General features: G+C 51.6%; 1 protein-coding gene across 12 annotated transcripts in view; it reads right to left on the bottom strand.

Moving 5' to 3' along the window:
* Positions 1–25,429, bottom strand: part of DNMT3B (DNA methyltransferase 3 beta) — a 791,643-nt gene that overhangs the window by 103,834 nt on the left and 662,380 nt on the right. For all 12 annotated transcript variants that reach the window (XM_078651794.1, XM_078651798.1, XM_078651793.1 and 9 more), the window contains one exon: positions 14,541–14,689. In XM_078651794.1, the coding sequence (XP_078507920.1) occupies positions 14,541–14,689 (149 nt within the window). The remainder of the gene's footprint in view (positions 1–14,540; positions 14,690–25,429) is intronic.

The raw sequence follows: 25,429 nt of genomic DNA, 5'->3' as shown, positions 1-25,429 counted from the left end.
AGTGTCCATACTGTACTAGCTCAGGAGTCATACTGCCAACTGCCAAATTCAAAGAGGAGAGGATGGGGTGCACCATCTGGTCTCTGAACTTCGTTAGTAGGCCTGATCTGCATGGAAGCCTGAGATGTGGACAGACAGACCGGTGAAGGAGGTTTATGAACCACCACTGACGTGGCTACTCTGGGGCTGAGTATCATTTTGGCCCATGACAGCGACACCTTGATGAGGACTGCTGGGATTAGGGGAACTCGAGGAAAGGCGTAGAGAAATCTGCCTTACCAGTTGATCCATAGGGCATTTCCCAGGGTTCCCGGTTGGTAGTACCTCAACGCGAAGCTTTGGCATTTGCTGTTTCCTGCGGTGGCTAACAAGTCGACCTCCGGAGTACCCAATCTCCTGAAGATATCGTGGACCACGTCATAGTTTAAGACCCACTCGTGGTTTTCCTGGAGGAGCATTCTGAACATCTGGTAGGTGAGTTGCTGTTATGGTCAAGTTTCTGGCCAGAAGCCACTTCCAGATCGTCTGGGCTTCCAGAGATAATGGTCTGGACCTCGAGCCTCCCTGCTTGTTGAGGTTAGTACACTATTGTTGTATTGTCTGTCTGGACAAGCAGGAAGTTGGAGTGGAGTGATGGCCGAAAGGCTTTCAGTGCCATATGAATTGCTTGTAGCTCTAGCAGAATGATGTGGTAAGTGGAATCTCTGTGTGACCATTTGCCCTGAATTTGAAGTTGACCTGTATGGGCTCCCTATTCCAGGAGAGAGGCATCCATGACTATGGTCTGAACAGGTATCTTCTTGTGGAAAGGGATTTGTGGAATAGCACCACCATTTGATGGACTGGAGGGCATGCTGAAACAATTGAATCTGGTCTCCCTAATCTCCTATTCGCTGGTCCCATTGGTCTTCAAGGCATTCCTGCAGGGGTCTCATGTGGAGATGTGCATTTGGTGTGAGGAATATACAGGATGCCATCAAGCCCAGGAGTAAGGAGACCTTCCTCATGGTTGAGGGAGACATTGCCATGAGAGCCTGAGCCTGCCGAAGGATCGATAAGCGTCTCTCCTCCGAAGGACACAAGTTTGCCAAGCGAGTATCGATAGATGCTCACAGATATTGCAGGCACTGCACAGGAATCAGGGGTGACTTTGCTTGGTTGACATGAAGACCCAACTGAAGAAGAAGATCAGAGGTCCAATTGAAGTGTAGCTGAGCCTCCTGAGCCGTGGATGCCTTGATTAGCCAATTGTCTAGATAGGGGTAGACAAACACTTTGTGTTTCCTCAGATGAACCGCTACCACCGCCATACATTTGGAGAAAGTCCTGGGTGCTGACTTTAAGCCAAATGGAAGTACACAGTATTGATAGTGGTTGCTACCTACTGCAAACCTCAAGAACTTGCGATGCTTCCTTATGATGGGAATGTGGAAGTATGAGTCTTGAAGGTCAATTGTGCATAACCAATCTCCTCGATGTAGCTGAGGTTAAATTTGGTGCAAAGCTAGCATCCGGAATCTCTCTCTCCGAATCCACTTGTTGGCCGTCCTTAGGTCCAGAATGGGTCTGTACTCAAGCTTGTCTTTCTTTTAGAAAGAATCTTGAGTACAGCCCTGTGCCTCGTTGTAAAGGAGGAACGGGTTCCGCCACGTGTTTCTGTAAGAGAATGTTCGCATCCAGTTGTAATCGTTGCAGCGGAATCTGGATTATTTCGGAGGTATTAACGGTGGAGGGATGATAAATCTGAGAGAATGTACATTGCGAACAATATTCAGCACCCAATTATATTGTGTGATTTTGTGCCACTCTGTCAGGTAATGTTGGATGCTTCCCCCTACCGGAGCGGGTAACGGAAGAGGGGGAAGACAGGATTCAGGGTTTTGACCGAGCTGGCATCTTGCCTCCTTGAGCAGGTTGCTTGCCTGATCTTCCTCTTGCCTGTCTTTTCAGATAAGGCTGGTAGGAGTATTGGTACTGTTGTTGCGTACCTGACTGGCGGCCCTGATAATAACGAGGGGTTTGAACCCTCTGTGTAGAATAGCGGCGTTGAAAAGGTCTTAAAGATTTACGCTGGTCCTTAGGTCTAACAGCTAACAGCTTTTAGCATCTCCATTTCTGCCTTCATTCTGGCCATCTCCTCGCCTGAATGAGTGCCGAAAAGAGTCGTAACTGAAAACGGGAGATTCAGGATGCGCTGCTGTGATTCAGGCTTAAGCGACGTAAGAAGTAGCCATGAGTGCTACCGCAGTGCCACACTGTGGAAATACCCATGCGCAGCAAGAAGGGATGTGCTGCTGCAGCACTTATAACTTGATTAGAGACCATAAGACTCTCTGTCAAGATCTCATTAAAGTCCTAGCTTTTGTCTCTAGGTGGGTAGTCTGTAAACTGTTGGTGCAATTCCCACAGTGCCCAGTCAGATATGCCTAATAAGGCTGTGGCACTAGAAGCTTTCATGGTAGTCTCTGCTGTGTTGCAAACATTACTCCCCACTGAGACTATTTCTCTACTCTCTTTATCTGGTGGCACTGTTGAGGTTGGAGCTGTGGCATGTTGCTTTTTTTCGCCGCCATCACAATAACAGAATCCGGAGTTGAATACGTCTGTAGGAAAGCAGGATCCTGCTCCGGAGGCCGGTATTTCTTCTGCAGCCTGGATGGAGCTGACTTAATTGAACAGGGTGCCAAAAAAACTTCCATTGCCGGTTCTAAGAGGCCTGGCACCAGAGGAAGCAAGGGACATGAAGCTTGTTTTTGTTGAAGAGTTTCAAATAGGCCGGAAGTAATTGGTGTAGGACTGGAATGTTTAATTTTTAAGTAACCGGCACCAGAACCTCTTGAAAGGTTGAAATATCATCAACTGGTGAAATCTGCAGGGGAGGCGAATCTAACAGTGCAGGAGAGTATGCTTGAAGAGGAGGAGTCCCTGGTATGTCTGGAATGAGATCCTTTTCTGTGACCGTGACAATGTGAATGAGTAGAGGACCATCTATGACTGTGAAACCGATGCCTCGTCTAAGACCTAGACCTTGTTCTTTGTGATGGTAGTGGTGTCAGTGGAGGAGCTGGAGGCGCGAAGTGTAAATAAGTCTTCTCCTTTTTCGCGCCTCCTGAAGCCTTAAGGAGGCTGACAAAGTCCCTGAGGAAGATCTTTCCGTCCCTCTTGACGTCGATGGCGACCTTCAATGTCGCATCGAAGGAGGATCGCGTCTCGACGTCGAGCGCCAGCCTCTCGGCATCGACCGATGGTGGAAGTGCGTCAGTGATCGACGGTGGTGACTCGACATAGATCGACGGTGGTGACTTGACATCGATCAACGGAGGTATCTTCACATCAAGTGACTGTGGCGGTGGGATAATGTCCTTGACGGCGACCTGCAAAGTGTCAATGTCTGCGGTGGACTTCCTGACGCCAACCGAGGGGTTCTCGTCGGCTTCGTATTCGGTGTCGATGATCTTTTTCTTGACGTGGAACATTGACGCGTTTAGACCCAGAGCTCTGGGTCGACAGCGAACAGGTCGGTGATGTACCCCCTCTCGACATCATCGTCCTCAACGACGACCAGGACCGGTGCCGTTTTTCAGCCCTTCTTCTGCTGGGGAGACACAGCCCTGGTAGAGGACTGACCCTCTCCTAGCTCTGACCAAAGAGGTCCAGTGAAGTAGCTTTTTGTTAAATTCAGAAGTGAATTTTGAAGAAAAAACCTAATTTGGTAAAGCTCAATGCTTTAGGGTCCTGATAGCAGGAGTCGGATAAAAGAACTGAAGTAACTGCCACTAGCTGTGCATGAAGAGATACTGGTGGTCTCTGGATTCTTGAAGGCACAGCTCTTTGCTCCTCTCTCCTATCTTCTTGCCCTGACCTATCTGGCTTTTCTCTCCACGACCAGGCTACGGCCATCAACAACTGGCTTTCTTCTGCCTGCGACCAGTTGGTACCCCTAAAACTACTTAAGACTCGACACCTTCACGATTCCAACAGATGGTTTTCACCCGAGCTAAAGTTTTAAAAAACTGGCCCTTAGGCAAGCGGAGCGTCAATGGAGGCTCAGATACTGCCCTACCTTAAGATCTGTGTCTCTCACCTTACTGCATGATTACAAAAAATCTATTCTTTCTGCCAAATCGGACTATTTTACATCTAAAATTCTTCTCTCCTCTAATAAACCTAAGGATATTTTCTCCATTGTTCACGACCTCGCTACATCTGCAAGGGTTAACCTTAAACCCTCCCCTTCACAAGCCCTCTGTAACTCCCTCAATGAGTACTTTATTGAGAAAATCAACACTATCAAAGTGAATATTCCCTCTCCTCCCAAATTTTCTTGCCCTGCTCCCCAGCCCAATATCCATCATCTGGAACAGTTTACTCACATTTCTAGGGAAAATGTTCTCATCTTGCTTTCCAAAGTCAAATCGGGTTCCCCCACCGACAGCTGCCCTGTCCACCTAATGAAAGAGGTCTTTTCTGCTTGTCCTGACCCCCCTCTTTCACTTCTTAATAATTCTCTCACCCTGGGGACGGTCCCCGACCTTTTCAAGTCCGCTAAAGTTATACCCATCCTGAAGAAGACAGGGGCCTACCCCTCCTTTCCAAGTAATTTCCGCCCTATCTCTATGCTCCCCTTCCTGGGGAAGCTTTTAGAGAGCCATGTCACATCCTGTTTAAGTTATTTTGTTGAGACTTCAACTTTTTTGGACCCCCATCAAGCGGGCTTCCATCCTGCGCACTCAACGGAGTCTGTTATCCCCACTGTTCTTGACGAACTTAGATGCGGCTCCGATGCTAACTCTTCTCAGGCTTTGGTTCTCCTGGATCTCTCGGCTGCATTTGACATGGTCGACCACGCTATTTTGGTCAACCGTGTCAAGAGTGCAGGCCTAAGGGGATCCTCTCTGGCTTGGATCTCCTCATTCTTGGAGAACCGTCAGCAGGCCGTTCAGTTAGCTGGCTTTTCAGCCACTGCTTTTTCCATCACATGTGGTGTCCCCCAGGGTTCTTCTCTTTCTTCCCTCCTTTTCAATCTTTATATCCTCCCTCTTATCTTGGCCCTTCACAAACTGGATGTCACGGTATTTAACTATGCCGATTATCTCCAGCTTATCTTTAATATTTCTTCCTCTCCTTCTTCTATCCACAATTTTCAATCTGTCATGACTTTTATCAGTGACTGGATGAGCTCGAACCCTCTTAAGCTCAACCCAGAAAAGACCGAGCTGGTACTCACCGGTGGCGCTCCCAGTCTTCCATCTTCTGGCCCCCTTCTCTTGGTTCTTCCCCCTCTCCCTCCAAAACTGTTAAAAGCCTAGGCATTATGGTCAGCAGTGACCTTTCTATGCATCACCAAGTTAGCGCTGTGGTATCCTCATGTTTTCTTAATTTGCGCATCATACGCAAAATTTCCCGCTTTTTTTCCATCGAGGCGCTTAAACTAATCTTGCTAGCCATGGTTATTTCGCGTTTGGATTACGCGAATGCTCTGTATGTCGGTATACCCGCCTACGAGCTTTGCCGTCTCCAACTTATCCAAAACCAAGCGGCAAGGTTAGTTTACAAACTTCCCAAATATCATCACACTACCCCTCTTCTAAAATCCCTTCACTGGCTACCCCTCACTGAACGTTCTGTGTTTAAACTGGGCTGCCTGATCTTTAAGGCCTTAGCCGGTTCTGCCCCTGTGTTTGTATCTGCCAAACTCAAGTCCTATGTCCCTACTCGTGACCTTCAATCCTCCACCAAAAACCTCCTGCATATCCATCGCTTCAAAAGGAAGAAACATGGTGGCCTGAGCTTCTTTTATCTGGCCCCTTCCTTTTGAAATTCTTTACCTCTTACTATCAGAACAACGGCCCATTACATGGAGTTCCGCAAACGGCTAAAGACCTGGCTGTTTTCACAAGCCTTCGCTGAGTGAGCAGTTCTCCTTTTACATTTGTCCTCAGCGCCAAGAAACCGCCTGGTCAACGTGTACTTACCTCATCCTTTCAACTTCAACTCCACAGCTTCTATTTTTAAGATATAAAAGGGCAGCCTATTGGGCTTTTCTGTCCTATCCTTTCATCTCTATCATGAAACAAGCATTTACAATGCAATGGTCTCGGCTTTGTTAAAGTTAGAGCTATTGGCATTGCAAATGGCATTTTTTTTTTAACATAAATAAATGGTATTGTCATTTACATTGGCAATAGGTGAGCATTAGAGAGTATTAGACAGCATTAGCGGACACAGAGCCACACACACACACACACAGAGCCACACACACACACACAGAGCTATATACAGAGCCACACACACACAGAGCCACACACACACACACACACACAGACAGAGCCACACACACACACAGAGCCACACACACACAGCCCAACACACACACACACACACACAGCCCCCCCCCCCACACACACACACACAGAGACAGAGCAATGAACAAAGGCAAGAAAAAACGAAGACAAGCAGAGAACAGAGGCAAGAAAAAACGATGAACAGCAAGGAACAGAGGCAAGAAAAAACGACGACAAGCAAGGAACAGAGGCAAGACAAGCACTAAAACAGCACCTTGTGTCTCATTTTTTATCTGAGGTGACCTGTCACTACTTTTGCTTTTAGGATGCCTCAGAGGTTATGTATGTACGTACATGGACTAAAACAATGGATTTTAATCTTTTATGATATTCTACAAAGTTCAACTGCATTTTCCTCTCTTTCTCTTTCGAGGATACGTATCTACCTCCCGTTGCTTGATTAGGAGAATCAGAAGATTTTTCCTGCAATGTAGTGTTTGAAAACTGAATATTTTTAATATTTTGACAGTTGCATATGTTACACAGTTTCTATAGGTTCTTTTAGTTTCTTGTCACCGTGGACTCCCACCGTATCTACTTTCTGCTTGCACTGCTACATTTTGTTGCTTTGTCAATCGCTGCTTTATGTTTATAACATCAAATTAATTATTATACGGGGCTAGAGAAGCACGCTTACCGGGAAGGGCGCAGTGTAGCTGCTAGAAGCCACAGTTGATGTTGGCAGCAATCAGCTTCTCCAGCCATGCCAGGGAAACTGAGACTGGCATGCCATCTCCACCACCCTGCGACTGCCGTTGAATCTCGTGCAGCTTCTTCTTCACCTTGGCCCGCAAGTCACAGTACTTGTGCTGCAGCTCGTCCTTGGTGCGCACCACCACGCCCTGGCCATTGATGGACTCCACCAGGCGGTCAAAGCAAAACCAAAGGTGGTGATGGACGGAGCGTTGACAATACAAGCACTCACCCCCAGTCAACTGATCTGGGTTTAATCCATCACCGTTCTTTAGCCCACTCTGCCACCCCAGTTCAGACATGGCCATATGCAAATCAGTCTGACACTGTGCCTCATGGGAACAGTCCAGCACGAACTGCCAAGCCATGCCTTCCCTGGACCGGAAACAAGCTTCCGAGGACCGGTTTCTGGCATTACAGCCGTCTTCAGCCCGGCTTGCATGAATCCAGTGGCAACGTGAGCAAGGGACTTACGTCTGAGCATACCCTGCCAACTTATGGCGAACAAAGCAAAACCAAAGGTGGTGATGGACGGAGCGTTGACAATACAAGCACTCACCCCCAGTCGACTGATGTGGGTTTAATCCATCACCGTTCTTTAGCCCACTCTGCCACCCCAGTTCAGACATGGCCATATGCAAATCAGTCTGACCCTGTGCCTCATGGGAACAGTCCAGCCCGAACTGCCAAGCCATGCCTTCCCTGGACCGGAAACAAGCTTCCGAGGACCGGTTTCTGGCATTACAGCCGTCTTCAGCCCGGCTTGCTTGAATCCAGTGGCAAAGTGAGCAAGGGACTCACGTCTGAGCATACCCTGCCAACTTATGGCGAACAAAGCAAAACCAAAGGTGGTGATGGACGGAGCGTTGACAATACAAGCACTCACCCCCAGTCAACTGATCTGGGTGCCAGACCTCCTTGCGCCGCTGGTCGTTCTTCCTCTGACCCTCCGTGTACAACAAGTCGTAGTTGTGGTGCACCGTGTGGATCAGCAGCTGCAGCTCCTCGTAGGTGTAGTTCGGCTTCCTTGGCCTCTTTCCCGCCATCTTCCTATTACCTACAGAATCCCCTGGCTCTTGGGAAGAGGACATAGCCAGCACTCCCTTAGCCACAACAAACACGCAGGTCCCCAAGGCGCACATGCAGTTCCGCAGCAGGGGCACGGCTGAACCTATAGCTGAAACCTACTTACGGTTACCGAGATCAGCCCACAAAACAGGAAAGTCAATATCCCTCCCCTTAACCAATCCCGGTGCTGGGAACGGCCATGGTAACCAACCGCAGGGGAGAACAACTACATAGCAACCAGTAACATAGCCAAAATAGCCTCAAAACCAATCAAATGAGAAACAGAATGTAACTGTCGAAACTTAGCTTCCAATCACGAGCTAGGCATAACATTCACGACCTGCCAAAGATCCAAGAAACTTGCTACAGGTTACCGATTTGAACCGTGAAGAAACATTACTCAGCTGTCAATAGTGGCTTTCCCCCTTTTTTGCCATTTGGATAGTATGGTGGGGCCCAACCAGTTAAATCAAGTGCAGTTTGGTTAACTCGCTTGCAAACCAATCATCTGCTCGAACAATCAACATACCCTTCCTCTTTGCGGAAACTATGTATGTCAATTTCAATACTACTTTTATTCGAAAGGATGGCCCATAAAGGAAGAGAAACGTCTGCGATCGCCCAACAAGTTAGAGTACAGAATTTGGCAAGCAAAGCAAGGTGTGCAGTAAAACGAATGACATATTTATAAGGACTTTACATAAGGAGTTGGACATCATGGGAAAGATTCACGGTCTGATTTTCAACTGTAGTTCACCCCTCCTAAAGTGACAGCTGCCCTTCCTGTTCATGGTCACGGAACATTATATATTGTTATTGCCTTTACAGAGATGGCAGCGTTTTCTCTACGTCGCCACCACACATAGTTATGTTATGTTATGTTATGTTATAAAAGTTTTATTGAGAGCTCAGCTACTCGGACCGAGTGTCCCGGCGCTATCAGACCCAACACAACACAACCATCACGGCCGAGGGGAGTTAATTGCAGAACAACCACGTCTTCAACTCCTTCCTAAAGGACAAAAGGGTCACGCATTTCCTAAGTGACAATGGCAGTGCATTCCAGGCTCGGGGAGCAAGGTATCCAAAAGAGCGACCCCCGATGCGAGCGCGCCTGACTGCCGGGACAGTAGCCAGTGAAAGGGACGCCGAGCGAAGTGCTCTGGATGGGATGTGAAATCCCAACCGCTTCCTTAGGTAACCTGCACCAGAGCCATGGAGTGCCTTAAATGCCAAGGTCAGCGTCTTGAACTCGATGCGTTTCCGTATCGGAAGCCAGTGGAGAGATTTCAGAAGGCCCGCAACGTGAGACCTCCGGCCGAGGCCGAAGATGGCACGAGCGGCCGAGTTCTGCACCACCTGCAGGCGTGAGAGAAGATAATCAGGGAGGCCAAGGTAGAGTACGTTAGCGTAGTCAAGCCTGGAACCTACCAAAGCCTGCACTGTGCTTTTCCTGTGGGCAATGGATAGAAGAGGAAGGAATTTCCTGAGCATTCTCAGTATCCCAAAGCATTGTCCTACCAGGCCCAGGATCTGTGGTTTAAGGGACAGACCGGTGTCCAACTTGACTCCCAGATTCTTTGCCATCCCCGTCTCCGCAGAAGGGGGATGAATATCGGCCGGCCACCAGGATCTCCAACAGGGATCAGGAGGACACCCAAAAAAAAGGACCTCAGATTTATCTGGGTTGCATTTCAGCTGGTTTATATGAAACCAGCCGAACACCGCACCCAAGCAGTTCTTAATAAGCTCTCCATCAAAGTCCCTGTTCTTATCACAGGTGAAGAGAAGCTGGGTGTCATCGGCGTAAGAGACAATCTGGGCACCACAAGCCTCCGCCAGCACCGCCAAAGGGGACATATAGATGTTAAAGAGGGTGGGACTGAGAATCGACTCCAACCTCCAATGGCGGTACTGCGGCTGAGAAAGGCGGGGCCCAGACTGTCTGTTGTCGATTCGAAAGAAAAGACTCGAACCAACTGAACACCGTTCCCCTTAACCCAATCTCCAAGAGTCTAGCCAAGAGGCGGCCATGAGGACTGGTGTCAAAGGCCGCCGACAGATCTAATAACACCAGCAGTGCCTTTCCTCCCTTATCCTGGACCTCCTTAATCGCTTCCGACACCTCAAGCAGTGCCGTCTCCGTGCTCATGTTAGCACGAAAACCGGACTGGGTAGAATGGAGGATGCCGTGAGATTCCACAAAATCCGCCAGGACCGCCTCTACATGCTTCTCGGTCACCTTATCCAGAACCGGAAGCAGCGAAATAGGACGGTAGTTGGCATGAATGGCTGGATCTAATGCCGGCTTCTTTAAAAGGGGAAGGACCAAGGCTTCCTTCCACGATGAGGGCACGACTCCTGTCTCAAGGGAGAGATTCAAGATTGGATTGACCATAGGGTTAATCACATGTGCCAATTTGGCAAGATGCTTGGCCGGACAGGGATCAAGAGGTGATCCCGATCGCATCTGGGATAGAATCTCGAACGAGTCTTGTAGAGCAATAGGAGGGAAATTAGCAAGCATGGGCTGCCCCGACACAGTTTGGGGGACGGGTAGAGCCAGGATGGAAGACGCTGCCCCAGCAACTGGAGGGAAAGTTGCCTGGATACTGATGATCTTATTAGCAAAAAAGCTTGCCAATTGAGTAACCCAGGGTCTTCGAAAAGGAACGTTTAGGAGTGATAGAGGCTGGAGAGGTAAATTCTTTTACAATCAGAAAGATCTCTTTGCTGGTATTAGAGGCCTCCTCAATCCTCCTGGCGAAGTACGATTTCTTTTCCACAAAAATTGCCTTGTGGTAGCCCTTAACGCACTGTCTATAAGCCTCCTTGAGGGGCTCGTCATAATTTAAGCACCAAGCTCGTTCGGCCTTCTTACAAAGCCTACGACTAGCATTAAGCATGGGCGTGAACCAAGGCGCCGAGGCGCGCTGAGAGTTCCTGAGCTTCCGCTGAGGAGGGGCCAGCTCCTTAAGGTACTGCGCTAACCACGTTTGAAAGAAGTCCAGGTCCTGTTCCAAGTCGCCAGTAGACTGGCACGGATGGGACAGTAGATACTGCGTGACCATATCAGGAGAGACTTTGTGAAAAGCACACAAAGCTGGGGAGATAGGACCAGTCCCTCTGGATGAAAGGCTTGATTTAAATTGTATATCAAAATTGACCAAGAAATGGTCAGACCACAGTACAGGTCGCGGAAGCGCAACTGTGATGGGAGATGTGGAGAAGATCTGATCAAGCATATGCCCCTTGTTGTGAGTAGGGGAGGCCACATAAGGTAGCAAGCCAAGAGGTTTGGTGGTGTCTAGCAACTTTATGGTGTCGGGTGCGCATGGCAAGTCCATGTGCATATTGAAATCACCTAGAAGTATGCAGTGCTTAAAATGCACACTCATAGCCGATATCACAGTGTGAAGCCCCTCGTGAAAGGACCCAATAGGCCCAGGGGGCCTGTACACTAACAAGCCAGCGCAGGATTGGGCTGGTGAAATCGTCAGGCAGAAACCAAGAGTTTCGGCCCCAGGGATGTCATCTGTGGGGACAATAGAGCACTCGAAGCGACGGTCAATCACCAGAGCCACACCCCCCCCCTTTGCCCGAGCCCCGATCCTTCCGCAGCATGAAGTAATCAGGGGGCAGAGCATTGGCGATATCCGGGCCGGATATCTCGCCCAACCATGTTTCTGTTAGGAAAAGACAGGCAGGTTTAGAGTCCGAAAGAAGGTCAAAAAGGTCCTGCGCATGTTTGCTTACGGATCTCGTATTCAGAAGAGCACAGGAAAAGTTACACACAGACAAACCCTGACCCAACCTGGGTGTACACAAGTTTCCTACGTTTTCCGGGGCCCGCCCACCCCGGGCCTCATGCAGAGACCATCCACACCCTTTGCAGAGAAAATGCCCTCTAAAACCACGGCCCTGCACCGAACAGGCGCAATTTCTACCCCCTCTCAAACTCAACAGCTGCAATGCAGAATACCTAATTGACTGTAGCTGACAGTTGTCCCCCCGTCCGCCCCCGGCCACCTCCGGGACGCTGACGGGCGCAGACGGGCTCTCCTTAGGCGCTCCTTTAGCGCGGGACAGGCGCGCCCGCTGCACGCGTCCGCTGCGCGGAGCCATCCCCGTCTAGATTTATAGTCCCGCCCGTGAGGCAGCAAGCCTAGTCAGCCACTTGCAAGCCAGCCTCACCCAAGATGGCCGCCGGACCAATGCACAGCCTCCCCGTCCCACCGTGCCCCTCAGCTCGTAATCAGCTGAGTAGGGGGCGCCCAGATCTTAGGACGGCGAAAGGGAGACAGGGGAGAGCAGCGCGAATCAAGGGCGAGAGGAGGATGCTCGACTGCCCCCGAGGTAAGGATGTGGCATGCAGTCCCCCAATCCGAAAGCAGTCAGAGCAGAGAGAGATCTCCCGGCTTTCCGCCTCAGGAGAGAAAGAGCAAAGAGTAGTGCAATTAAAATAGTTGTAGGAGCCACACAGAAATATAACAGGTTAAAATACAGCCGATTTTAAAATATCGGTAAAATTGTTTTTAGAACTCAATGCATGGGGCGTGCTCCGCCGCGGGAGTCGCGCAATATCAGGTCTGGCTTGGCTTCTACTGGTAGGGTGTTCCTCAGACCAACACGGCGGATGAACATTTGTGGGTATCTAAGTCACTACCACAATAGTTCAATGTCAGTGCTACATTTATAACGAAAGGGAAATGTTATACTTTCTTCTACATTTTCTTGGGTAGAATAATACATCGACTGCTGTCCTCGTCACGGCATGGCACGCAATTGGAGTAAAATAACTTCCTCTACATAGGAAGCGTGGCAGATTCTCCAGTGCAGGTTATAGTACGGAAAATTAAATCAAGTGGCCATATTTGTAGGGGAAGCGAGTGGTTCGCCAACCCCAGAGCACTCCTGGATCCCTGTCAGTGAGAGAAAGGAGTCGCTTCCGGTTTATCCTGAAGTAGAATAGTCAGTACAGAACAGAACGCAGCCGGCCCCATGGTAGATATAACGCGGACGCCTTGTCATTGAGGGGCACTGGTCGAATTACCATTTCAGGGAAAGTTAGGGGCCATTTTGTGAGCGTTGCATGAGGCCGTACAGCCCTGATCTACAACCCGTGAGTCCCGTGAATAGAGAAGGGAAGCTGTATTTAAGGGAGGGGAGGTTTGTCCCTCATCACGCAGCTCAGACATCCCCGCCATTGCTGCTGGGGGAGGAACCTACTGGACATGTCTGCGCCGCATCCTGTTCCGGTAAGAAACAATACTTCGACGTAGAGTGGCTAATACCCAGTAGACAGGGTTGACCTCTGACACTGACGGCTATAGAGAAATGGAAGGAAGGCTACGGCTTCCGCTGGCCTGTCGGTGCCTCGGCAATGCGGGGTAGGGGAAAGGATAGAACTAGAAAATGGGGAGGCGAGGGAAAGCGAGAGGAGGGAAGGAGTAAGGGGGGAACAAGAGAGGGGGGTCAAAATAGACAGACGGAATGAATGAAAGATGGAGAAAGTGGGTGGAAGCGAAAAGGAAACGGAGTGGTTTAGACAGTGAGCGGGAGCATGCATGAGTGAGTAAGGAAAAGCGCTGAAATCAGAGTGAGTGAGAGATGCATATAAAAACAAGAACTACACCATTTTACCCCAAAAAACGCATGCTGAACATCAGCCTATTTTGCCTCGACATCTCAAGCAACAAGCTAGCTCCGCCATGACACCACCATGTTTCTCCGAGGTCATGCAGAAATGCCTCGGAGAAACGCAGGGTCATTTTCGGATTCAGGGGCGTGTTTTCTTTCTCTCCTCTTCCCATTGGCTGGAATGTAAAATTCCAGCCAATGGGAAGAGGAGAGAAAGAACATGAAAAAACACGGCCCGAATCCCAAAATAACGGGGCTTAAACGGACAGACGCCCCTCTTCTCCAATGGCTGGCCTCCGTTTAGGAAGCCAGCCAATGGAGAAGAGGGGCGGGTTCAAGCCCCACACTAAGAGACATAAGACCTCGCCGGCGAGACTGCGCAAGCTCAGCCTACGCAGGCTGAGACCTAAAAATGAGTTTTGTGAAGGGGATTCTTCTGTGTGTTAAACACTACAAAAAATTGCTCAAAATATAGTATACTGGCTACCTTTTTTTCACTTCAAGATGAAGATGTGGCCAGTGTAGCCTAAGTATTTAGGCTGCATAATTGTCTCTCTATCTTCCTGAAGAAAGGTGAAAAATACCCACTTAAAAAGATCTATCTAATGAAGTGCTCCACGGTCCCCGCGCGTGGACAGGACTATTCAAGTGCTTATGACTATACATGGAAATCATCTACAAGACTAATGCAGGTACCAGCACCTGGCAATACCTGCCCATTTAAAGCACTATGCTTGTTGAAAATTCAGGCTTTGTGAAAAGCACTCAGTAAAGTCAACACATCCAGATACTTACTTCCAGAAAATGGGAAATGTCTCTCTTGTCTTCGGCCTTCATGTTAACGACATTCTCAAACATCCAGAAGAAGGGTCGATCTTCCCCATCTTTGGGGCGTGCGTAGTTCAGGAGCCGATAATACTCAAAGAACAGCCTTCCAGTACCCTCTAAAATTAGGACAACAAGCAGCACAATTACAAAAAATGAAATAGTTTTATAGAGAGAAATATCTTGTGAAAGAAACTTATTTTATTTTAGGTATGACATAGTACTTGAAAAGAAGGTAGAGTTTAATACAGTAATGTGAAAATGGGGCACCAAACAGTTGATCAGCTTTGTAAGGTTACAATGGGTTAAATCAAATACACAGTTTACAAGCATTGGCAAAAGCAATATGTTTGGCATTCTGAGCATATACTTGTTTCTGCATTGAGTTTGGTGTGTGTTTAGGTGAATGTGAAAAAAATGAGTTATTATAGAGAGGAAGCAGTAGCTCACATAAGCAAATTAGTTTAGTAGTGAATGAATGAGTATAATAATGTGAGTGAAGAGATGTGAATGTGTGCAGAAGTTAATGAATGCAGCACAGGAAACAGGATGGAATGAATGAGTGTATACAATTAAATGAATGGGACAGTGAATGACTGAGTGTGTTTAGGAGTTGATAATTAGCGCAGCAGTGAATGAGTGAATACAGGAATGAATGGATAAGTGAGTGTACGATTGCATCAGTCGGTGTACATAACAGTGAGTGGGCAACTGAAGCAATAAATGCTGTGAGCACTCTGTCTGGATAGAGGCTTTGTCTCCAAATATGGCTGATCAGTTGTGGGGTAAACCACATTTTTAGTGTTACCAACTGCTTGTGGCAGGGAGATGCTTGGAAGGAGATGTTTTGACACCGTGAATCTTATTGCCCCTGTGCTGGCCCCTACGGCATGGTTCATACTAGCTAACATCTACCATCAATTGTTTTCTGGTACAGGCATACTGTTGATAGAAGATGAGAGCAGTGCTTTCACCTTCCATTTCTATAAACACTTCTTAGTCTCTAATCCACACAATCTGTTTTAACTCGGAAAAAACAAAATCCACTTTCGTGAAATAGTAACTGAAAAAGTGGTTCACTCTTCTGCTTGCTACCCATGCGTCCTGAAAAGTGTAACTAAAACAAAAAACATTAATCTCAAAGGCAATAAAATTCCTATTTAAGATCTGACCGTAGGAGGGCCATTACTGTGCAGCAAGATGAATTTATTCATGGGGGCCACCGCGTAAAGATGAATGATTTAATATGAAGGGTGCTAACCTTAATAGCTATTATCACTAAGGGGTTTGCTCTGTCAAAGAAGCGCGTCAAGCTGAAATTCTATGTCCGGACCGGAGGGTGCGGATTAGGCTGTTCTTTCTCCACTTTATTGATCACAGCAGCCATCATTAACCAAGAACATAAACAAAACTACATTTCCCATGCTGCCCAGGGAGAATGGAGAGAAAAGGTCCAACAACAGCATTCTCCAATCCTGAGCCAGGATCATCGATGACCTTCACTTGAGGACGCTCTACCCTCCTCTTTTTTCGCTGCTGCAGCAGCAGCATCAAGTTAAGTGTTTTACCTCTCCGACTAAAAGGTTGGCTTTTATAATATGTAATGTTTGTATTGTTACGTGCTGTGCCTAAGTGCGAGTATGAGGATAAGCCTGTTTTTCCTTTAAAGTTATCAGCTGGTAAAAGAACAAAGAGCCCCTGCCTGGAGCTTGACACCGGTATCTCGGGTAAGGCAAATTGAATATGCTACTTACCAGTATGCATCTGTTCTTGGCATGTAGGGCTGCTGACATTCATATCTATAGCATAGATCGCCGCTTAGTGTTGGGTCCGGATGATTGCACATTGTTGTCCTGGAAGAGTCTTCGAAGTATCACGAGATAGGTGGCTCCTCCCCTGGACTACAGTGCGCATGGGCATCGACTCCATCCCCAGATTGTTTTTAGCCATTGTGGCGAAGATGGAGTGTAACAGTGTGAGCGATGACCATGCTAAGAGTAAGTGTAAATTCTGCAGCCGCTACAGGCGCCGGGGAGGAGGGCGGGCGATATGAATGTCAGCAGCCCTACATGCCAAGAACAGATGCATACTGGTAAGTAGGATATTCAGTTTGAGGCATGTGGGCTGCTGAATTCATATCTATAGCATAGAATACATAGCAGTCCCTCCATTATCGGCGGCCGCCTGTGCCAGCTGCAGATGTTTGAAAAAGTGTCTTTAGAACAGTCTGCCCTACAGCTGCTTGCTGCTTGGAGTGCACATCTACACAGTAGTGTTTAGTAAATGTGTGTGGGGTAGACCATGTGGCTGCTCTACAAATGTCTTCCAAAGGGATATTACCAAGGAAAGCCATGGAGGCCCCCAACTTGCGGGTGGAGTGGGCTCTCGGGGGGACCGTTAAAGTGCGCTTAGCTTTTTGATAACAAATCTGAATACACTTAACGATCCACCTGGCTATACCTGCTTTGGAAATGGGATTGCCCTTGTGTTGGGCAGAAAAGGCAACAAAGAGTTGTTTCGTCTTCCTAAAATCTTTGGTCCTATCAATGTAGTACATCAAAGCTCGTTTGACGTCAAGAGTGTGGAGCATTCTTTCGGCCACTGTCTCTGGGTTTTGAAAGAACACAGGTAGTTCAATAGTCTGATTGACGTGGAACTGTGAAACTACCTTAGGAAGAAATTTAGGGTTAGTGCGCAGCACCACCCTGTTTGAGTGAATCTGTATGAATGGCTCCTGTACAGTGAGCGCCTGGAGTTCACTTACACGTCGCAGCGACATGATGGCTATTAGGAAAGCCACTTTCCATGTTAAGAACTGAACCTCGCAAGAATGCAGAGGCTCAAAAGTTGGGCCCATCAGCCTGGTGAGGACCACATTAAGGTTCCATACAGGAGCTGGTGGGGTCCTGGGAGGAATGACTTGTTTCAACCCTTCCAGAAAAGCCTTAACGGCAGGCACTCTGAAAACCGAGAGACGCTGCCTGTTTTGGAGATAAGCCGCTATGGCGGATAAGTGTATCCGAATGGAAGCATATGCTAGATTGCATTTGTAAAGATGTAACAAATAACAAATGATGTAGTGAGTAGATGCATCTAGCGGGTTGATGTTGTGTTCTGCACAGTAAATGACAAACCGCTTCCATTTTGCTGCATGGCAAGCTCTGGTGGTGGGTTTCCTCGCCTCCCGTATGATATCCATGCAGTCGGGAGGCAAGTTAAGGTAGCCAAATTCTAAGACTTCAGGAGCCAGATCGCCAGGTTGAGCTGTTGCGGATCTGGATGCTGAATGTCGCCATGGCTCTGCGTCAAAAGCCTGGGTGTGAGGTGTAGCCTTTGATGCGGTACCACGGAGAGTTCTAGAAACGTGGTGTACCATGGTTGGCGTGCCCACGTTGGAGCAACCAGGATGAGTGTCATCGAGTGTTGCTTTAGCTTTCGTGCCACCAGCGGAGAGGTGCTGGGGGAAAAAAGCGTACGCAAATCTGCCTGACCAGTTCATCCATATCGCATTGCCCTGCGACTGTGGGTGCGGGAACCTGGCGGCAAAGCTTTGGCATTTTGCGTTTTCCCTTGTGGCGAACAAGTCTATCTCTGGATGACCCCACTGCTGCAAGTACGGGCGGAGTACTGATGGATGTAACTCCCACTCGTGCATCTGGTGGCTGTACCTGCTGAGCAGATCCGCCATCTGATTGTCCTTGCCCGGGAGGTGTTCCGCCATGAGGAAGATGTTCCTCTGAATGGCCCACTTCCACATGCTCTGAGCCAGATGAGACAACTGTGGAGAGTGTGTACCTCCCTGCTTTTGAATGTAGTACATGGCCGTCATGTTGTCCGTCCGGATCAACACGACTTTGTTGCACAGATGTACCATGAATGCCTTAAGTGCCATGAAGATTGCCATCAGTTCTAGGTAGTTGATGTGCATCTTCTTTTGCTGCGTTGTCCATAGTCCCCGCACCGTGTAGTGGAGTACATGAGCTCCCCATCCCTGGAGAGATGCGTCCGTCGTCAGGATAATCTGTGGCACAGGCTCCTGGAACGGTCGGCTCTTGCAAAGGTTGTGTGGATTCCACCAATGCAGAGAGCTGTATGCCCGACCGGTCACCAACACTAGGTCGTTCAACTGTCCTTGAGCCTGAGTCCACTGATGAGCCAAGCATTCTTGGAGCGGACGCATATGTAGCCTCGCGTGCGGGACTATGAAGATGCAGGAGGCCATCATGCCTATCAACTGCATGAACACTCTTGCTGGAAGCGAGTGTTGCGGTCTGAACTTCTGGATCAGTGACTGAATGCTGTTGATCCTCACAGAATTTGGCTGAGCTGTGGCTGCCAGAGTATCTATCGTCGCGCCCAGATACTGCCGCACATGGGCTGGCTGAAGGTGCGACTTCGGATAATTCAGTGAGAATCCCAGATTGTGAAGAAGGTGAATGGTGTGGGACATGTTGGCGGCGCACTGCTGTGCCGACTTTGCTTGGACAAGCCAGTCGTCCAGATAAGGGTAGACGTGAACGTTCTGCCTCCTGAGGTGCGCAGCCACTGTCGCCAGGCATTTCGTGAACACCCTGGGCGCTGTGGTCACCCCGAAAGGGAGGACCTTGAATTGATAATGCTGATTCTGAATGGTGAATCTGAGGTATTTTCTGTGTGATGGATGTAGTGGGATGTGAAAATATGCATCCTTGAGATCCAAGGTTGCGAGGAAGTCTCCCTGATTGAGCAACGGAAGAACCTGCTGCAGCGTCAGCATGAGAAAATGTTCTGAGAGAATATACTTGTTAGACGGGGACCCTGAGGGTCGGCCGGATACCGAGGGAGAGATCCCCGGGGGGGGGGGGGGGGGGGGGGACCGTCTCCGGCGATCGTACAGACAAGTTACCTCCCTCCCCACAAACAGGCACCACACCAAGTCGAGTTCAAGGCTTTATATAAGGTTCTTAAGGCAAGGATATCAGCGATACAGGATATCTTGGACCCGGGGGTCCTCTCACTTCTAGTCTCTGTAGGGAAAGGGGGTAGCGGGACAGTCTTGGTACCGGATCGGTACAGGTAGGGGTAAAAAGGCGAGCTCACAATCCTCGAGCTGGAGTGTCTGTGGATCGGGCCGCGGCAGCGCCAGCAGGCCAAGGTGATAGTCTCATAAAGCAGAGGGCCGCGGCAGCGCCAGCCGGCCAAGACGATGGTTTCACGAGGCAGAGGGCCGCGGCAGCGCCAGCAGGCCAAGACGATGGTTTCACGAGGCAGAGGGCCGCGGCAGCGCCAGCAGGCCAAGACGATGGTTTCACGAGGCAGAGGGCCGCGGCAGCGCCAGCAGGCCAAGACGATGGTTTCACGAGGCAGAGGGCCGCGGCAGCGCCAGCAGGCCAAGTCGATGGTTTCACGGGCAGAGGGCCGCGGCAGCGCCAGCAGGCCAAGTCGATGGTTTCACGGGGCAGAGGGCCGCGGCAGCGCCAGCAGGCCAAGTCGATGGTTTCACGGGGCAGAGGGCCGCGGCAGCGCCAGCAGGCCAAGTCACGGATGAGTTCTTCTCGGGTCTCTCGACTCCAGGATACAACTGCCTTCCTGGTCTGGTCCTGCCCCAGTTATAGGTCTGGTCCCCTTTGATGTCCGGACCCTCGCGCCTGGGGGCCGGGAGGTCCGGGATGAGGGAGTCCAGACACCCAGCAGGGGGGTGGAGCCAGCGCCCAGGCGGCCTGGGGTGATCGACACCTGGCGGAGGAGAGCCGTTGACGATTCCTTCTCCCATTGACTCGCCAAGTGGTCACTCTGCCTCCTGGGAGGATGGTGGGGCCTCGATGTCGGGGCCGGCCGGGCCCGGGGTTAGGGTCGAGTTGAGGCCACGCGGCCTCGTGCTGCAGTGCCCCAAGATGGCGGCCGGGTCGATGTCGTGGGGTAGATGGTGACCCGGGCCAGCTGGGTCCGGAGCTGGTGTCTTGTAGTGGAGGGATTACAGGGTACTTCGGGTGGTCGTTGGTGGACTCTGGCTGGGGATGCAGGGAGAGCCAGGGTCCTGTTCCCATTGCGGGGAGGGGGGACAGCTCGAACATGCGGCCTGTCCAACATGCGTCCCCCCCAGCTGAAGGCGGGGAGAGTCAGCCATCTTCCTGGGGACTCTCCTCGCTGAGGCGGAAAAAGCGTGACAGGCCGTCGGCGTTGGCGTGGTCCTGGCCTGGACGATGTTCCACCGTGAAGTCCATCCCCTGCAGGGAGATGGACCAGCGCAACAGCTTCGGGTTCTCCCCCCGCATTTGCATCAGCCATTGCAGGGGTCGGTGGTCTGTTTGCACCCGGAAGTGGGTGCCGAAGAGGTATGGCCGGAGCTTCTTGAGTGCCCAGACTACGGCGAAGGCCTCCCTCTCAATGGTGCTCCAGCGCTGTTCTCGGGGCAAGAGGCGTCTGCTGATGAAGACCACCGGATGGTCGACCCCTTCGGCGTTGAGTTGGGAGAGGACGGCCCCCACACCATGATCGGAGGCGTCCGTCTGCACAATGAATTCCCGGCTGTAGTCGGGAGCCTGGAGCACGGGGGCCGTGCACATGGCGGTCTTTAGCTTCTCGAAGGCTGATTGGCAGTCCGGGGTCCAGTTGACGGTTTTGCGGCTCTTTTTGGAGGTGAGCTCTGTGAGGGGCCCCACGATGCTGCCATAGTCCTTCACGAACCGCCGGTAGTATCCGGTGAGCCCCAGGAAGGCCCGGACCTCCGTTTGGCTCGTAGGGGGTTGCCAGGCCTGGATGGCAGCAATCTTGAGTTGGAGAGGGGCCACCAGCCCGCTTCCCACTTGGTGTCCCAGGTAGGTCACGGACCCTTGGCCAACTTGGCACTTGCTGGCCTTGATGGTGAGCCCGGCTTGCTGGAGGGCGTGTAGAACCTCCCGCAGGTGGCGGAGGTGGTCGGTCCACTGGTGGCTGTACACAGCAATGTCGTCCAGGTAGGCGGCGCTGAAGTCTTCCAGGCCCGCCAGTACCTGGTTTACCAGCCGTTGGAACGTTGCCGGGGCGTTTTTCATGCCGAAGGGCATGACTTTAAAGTGGTAGTGCCCGTCTGGGGTAGAGAAGGCGGATCGTTCTTGGGCCCTAGGGGTGAGGCCGATCTGCCAGTAGCCCGCTGTTAGGTCGAAGATGCTCAGGTAGCGGGCGGCCCCCATCCGGTCAATTAGCTCGTCTGCCCGGGGGATGGGATGAGCGTCGGTCCGGGTAACTGCATTCAGCCCTCGATAGTCCACGCAGAACCGGAGCTCAGGGGCAACGCCCGGGGCAGCTGCCTTGGGAACCAGGACGACTGGGCTCGCCCAGGGACTGTCTGAGGGTTCGATCACTCCTAGGGTCAGCATCTTGGACACCTCGGTCTGGATGCAGGCTCGTACCCGGTCTGGTACGCGGTATGCTCGGTGTCGAATAGGAGGGCTGTCCCCGGTGTCCACATCGTGGAGGCACCAGGGGGTGACTCCGGGGGTGAGGGAGAACAGGGAGGCGAACTGCCTCAGGAGCGTTTGGCAGTCTTGGCGTTGCTCCGGGGACAGGGCCTCGGAGAGCTGGACCCCTTCCACTGAGCCATCCTGCTCGAGGGCCCTCAGTAAGTCCGGAAGGGGTTCGGAGTCTTCTTCTGTCCCAGTATCGGTAGCCATTAGGAGGCTGAGTTCGGATCGCACAAAATGGGGTTTGAGCCTGTTGGCATGGAGGACCCGTAGGGGGTTCCGGGCAGTCTCCATGTCGATTAAATAGGTGACGGGCCCCTTGCGTTCGATTACCTTGAAGGGCCCGGACCATCTGTCTTGGAGGGCACAGGGCTCAACCGGGGACATCACCCAGACCTGTTGTCCAGGTTCGAACTCAATGGAGGACGTGTGCTGATCGTACCACCTCTTCATGTCCTCCTGACTGGCCTCGAGGTTGGCTTTGGCGGTGTCTCGGAACCGCCGGGTCTGGTTGCGGAGAGCCAGGAGATACCGGTAGATGTCCGGGGGAGTTTTCTGGGGAGGCTGCTCCCAACCTTCCTTGACTAGGCTGAGGGGGCCCCGGACGGGGTGTCCGTACAGTAGTTCAAAGGGGCTGAAGCCGAGGGACTTCTGCGGGACCTCCCGATAGGCAAACAGGAGGCATGGCAGCAGTACGTCCCACTGGCGTCGAAGGGGTTCTTCTAGACCCATAATCATCCCCTTGAGGGTGCGGTTGAATCTCTCGACCAGTCCGTTTCCTTGCGGGTGATAGGGGGTCGTGAATTTGTAGGTGACCCCGCATTGCTGCCAGAGGGACTTCATATATCTGGAGATAAAGTTCGTGCCCCTGTCACTGACGACATCCCGGGGGAACCCCACCCGGGAGAAGATCCCCATCAGGGCCCGGCCCACCACGGGGGCCGTCACAGTCCGAAGAGGGATGGCCTCGGGATAGCGGGTGGCGTGGTCTACAAGGACCAGGATGAACCGGTGTCCTTGGGCTGTTCGAGGGTCGAGGGGCCCCACAATGTCTATTCCCACTCGTTCAAACGGGGTGGTGACGACAGGAAAGGGTTGTAATGGTGCTTTGATTTTTCGGCCACTTTTTCCGCTGGCCTGGCAGGTGGGGCAGGCCTTGCAGTGGTTGGTGACATCCTTCCGCATGTGGGGCCAGAAAAAATGGGTCACCAGGCGGTCGTAGGTTTTATCCTGCCCCAGGTGTCCGGCAAGGGGGACATCGTGGGCTAAGTTCAGGAGGAAGTCTCGGAAGCGAAGGGGCACCACCAGCACCCGACTGGCCCCTAGTTCTGCAATTTTCTGCTCGCTGTAGAGCAGGTCTTGGTCCCAGTAGATCCAGTGGGCCCCCGAGGTATCCCCGGTGCTCTGGGCCAGGGCTTGCTGCCGGAGTCCTTCGAGAGAAGGACAGGTTTTTTGCTCGGCCCGGAATTGTTCCTGCGTGGGGCCTCCCTCCTGCCGCCATTGTGCCAGGTCAGGGACGTCCCGAAGCTGGTCGGGTCCTTCTTCGGTTTGGGTCAAGGGAATGGCTTCTGGGGCGGCCTCCTCTGGGATGAGCGCGGGAGGAGGTTCTGGCCACTCGGGCTCTTCTGGGCTGGGGACCGCGCGGGCGGTCATGGACCGGGTCGTGACGCAGACCCATTCGGGGAGGCCAAGCATCCCCAGGTGCTCCCTCCGTTCGACAGCTGCCCAGGGAGAACTTTCAAGGTCGTTTCCTAGGAGGCAGTCCACGGGGGCATCATCGCGGACAGTCACTTTTAACATCCCTGTTACTCCTCCCCACTCGAAGGGGACGCAGGCCATGTGGCATAGGCTTTCGGAGTTGTCGGCTGATCGAACAGGGCAAAGAATGTTCGGCAAGATTTGGTCTGGAGTGACGAGGTGGCGTCGGACCGCCGTTACACTGGCCCCGGTGTCGCGGAGGGCTTCCGCCCGGCGGCCATTGATGTTGACCCATTGACCGTACTTCTGTGTGTTGGCGGGAAGGGGGGCCCGCGGAATCATGTCTCTCTCCCCTAAGCAGACCAGTGCCATGGCGGCGGGTGCCCATTCAGAGGGATCGGTCTCGTACTCCTCTTGGTCTTCCGGGATTATTTCTTCCCCTAGGGCCGCCGCTGCAACTTGGCGGGGAGTAGTGTTCGGATTCTTTGGGCAGTTGGGATCACTGGCGTAGTGGCCGGGTCGCTGGCACCTGTGGCACGTAATGTTGGCCCGGAAACCGGCCCGGACGGCAGGGCTTCCCCGGCCAACCGGGGTCGAGGGGTTTCTGGGGGGTGACGAGGGGCCGGGGTCTCTCCCCCGACCTCCTCCTCCCCCTCGGGGGCGATACGATCTGGATACTTCGCTGGGTGCGCTCCGGCCAACTCGGGTGCTTTCCCACCGGTCGGCTTCGGCGGCGAGTTGTCGAGGGTCGGTTAGCTTGCTGTCCAGGAGGTGTTGCCGGAGCTCCACGAAGCAGTTGTTCGACAGGTGTTCCCATACGATAAGGTCAAAGAGTTGTTCGTAGGTGGTTACTTTGTTGCCCTTGATCCACCCCTCGAAGGCTCGGCTAAAAAAGTTCACGTACTCCACCCAAGTTGTACCCGGAATCCGTTTGCAGTCGCGGAACCGTTGGCGGTACATCTCAGGTGTGAGCCCGTATCGAGTGAGGAGGGCGGCCTTCATGTGGTCGTAGGAGGTCATCAGCTGGTCCGGGAGTTGCAGCAGGGCGTCCCGCCCTTCGTTGACAAACCTCCCCCATAATCCGGCTCCCCAATCGCTTCGGGGAATCCGGTGGGAGGTCATTGCCACCTCATAGGCTTTAAACCACTGCTGGATATCATCGTTCTTGTGGTATTCCCGGATGACATCTTTGGGGATGTGAACCTTGGGTTCGGTCGAGGCAGACGGGGTCGGTCGTTCGGGGAGCCCGAGGTCTTTATTCTGTTTCTGGATCTCCAGTGCTTTGAGATTGCGCTCATGTTCGTACTCTAGTCTCTTTTCCTCTAGCTCCCTCTGTCTTTGCTTGTCTTCCCGCTCTTCCCTGAGCCGTAAGTGTTCCAGGGTTATTTTTTGTTCTGCCAGCTTGAGTTCCCCATCCAAGCGAAGTCGGGCAAGTTCTAATTCGTGGAGTCTGGTTTTTTCTCTTTCTCGGATCTCTTCCAGGGAGAGATCCGCTCTTTCTTTAGTTGGTGCGGGGCTCGTTTCGGTTGTTTGTGTTCGGGGTACGGCCGTACCCGTTTCTGCCCAAGCTTCTAGGGCTCGTTTGAAGTCTTCCTTTGTGCTAAGACCTGTGGTTGGAAGTCCAAGTTCTATGCAATATTGCTTCAGTTCCCGGTGGTTGTAGTCTTCCAATTTTTCCATCTGAAATTTTTCCGTTGTTCCGCTCTCTATTGACATGGTTGTTGTGTGTGGTGGGGCGAG

Source organism: Lissotriton helveticus, chromosome 7 (assembly GCF_964261635.1).
Source record: "Lissotriton helveticus chromosome 7, aLisHel1.1, whole genome shotgun sequence".
NCBI lineage: Eukaryota > Metazoa > Chordata > Amphibia > Caudata > Salamandridae > Lissotriton > Lissotriton helveticus.
This window is presented reverse-complemented; position numbering and strand designations above follow the sequence as displayed.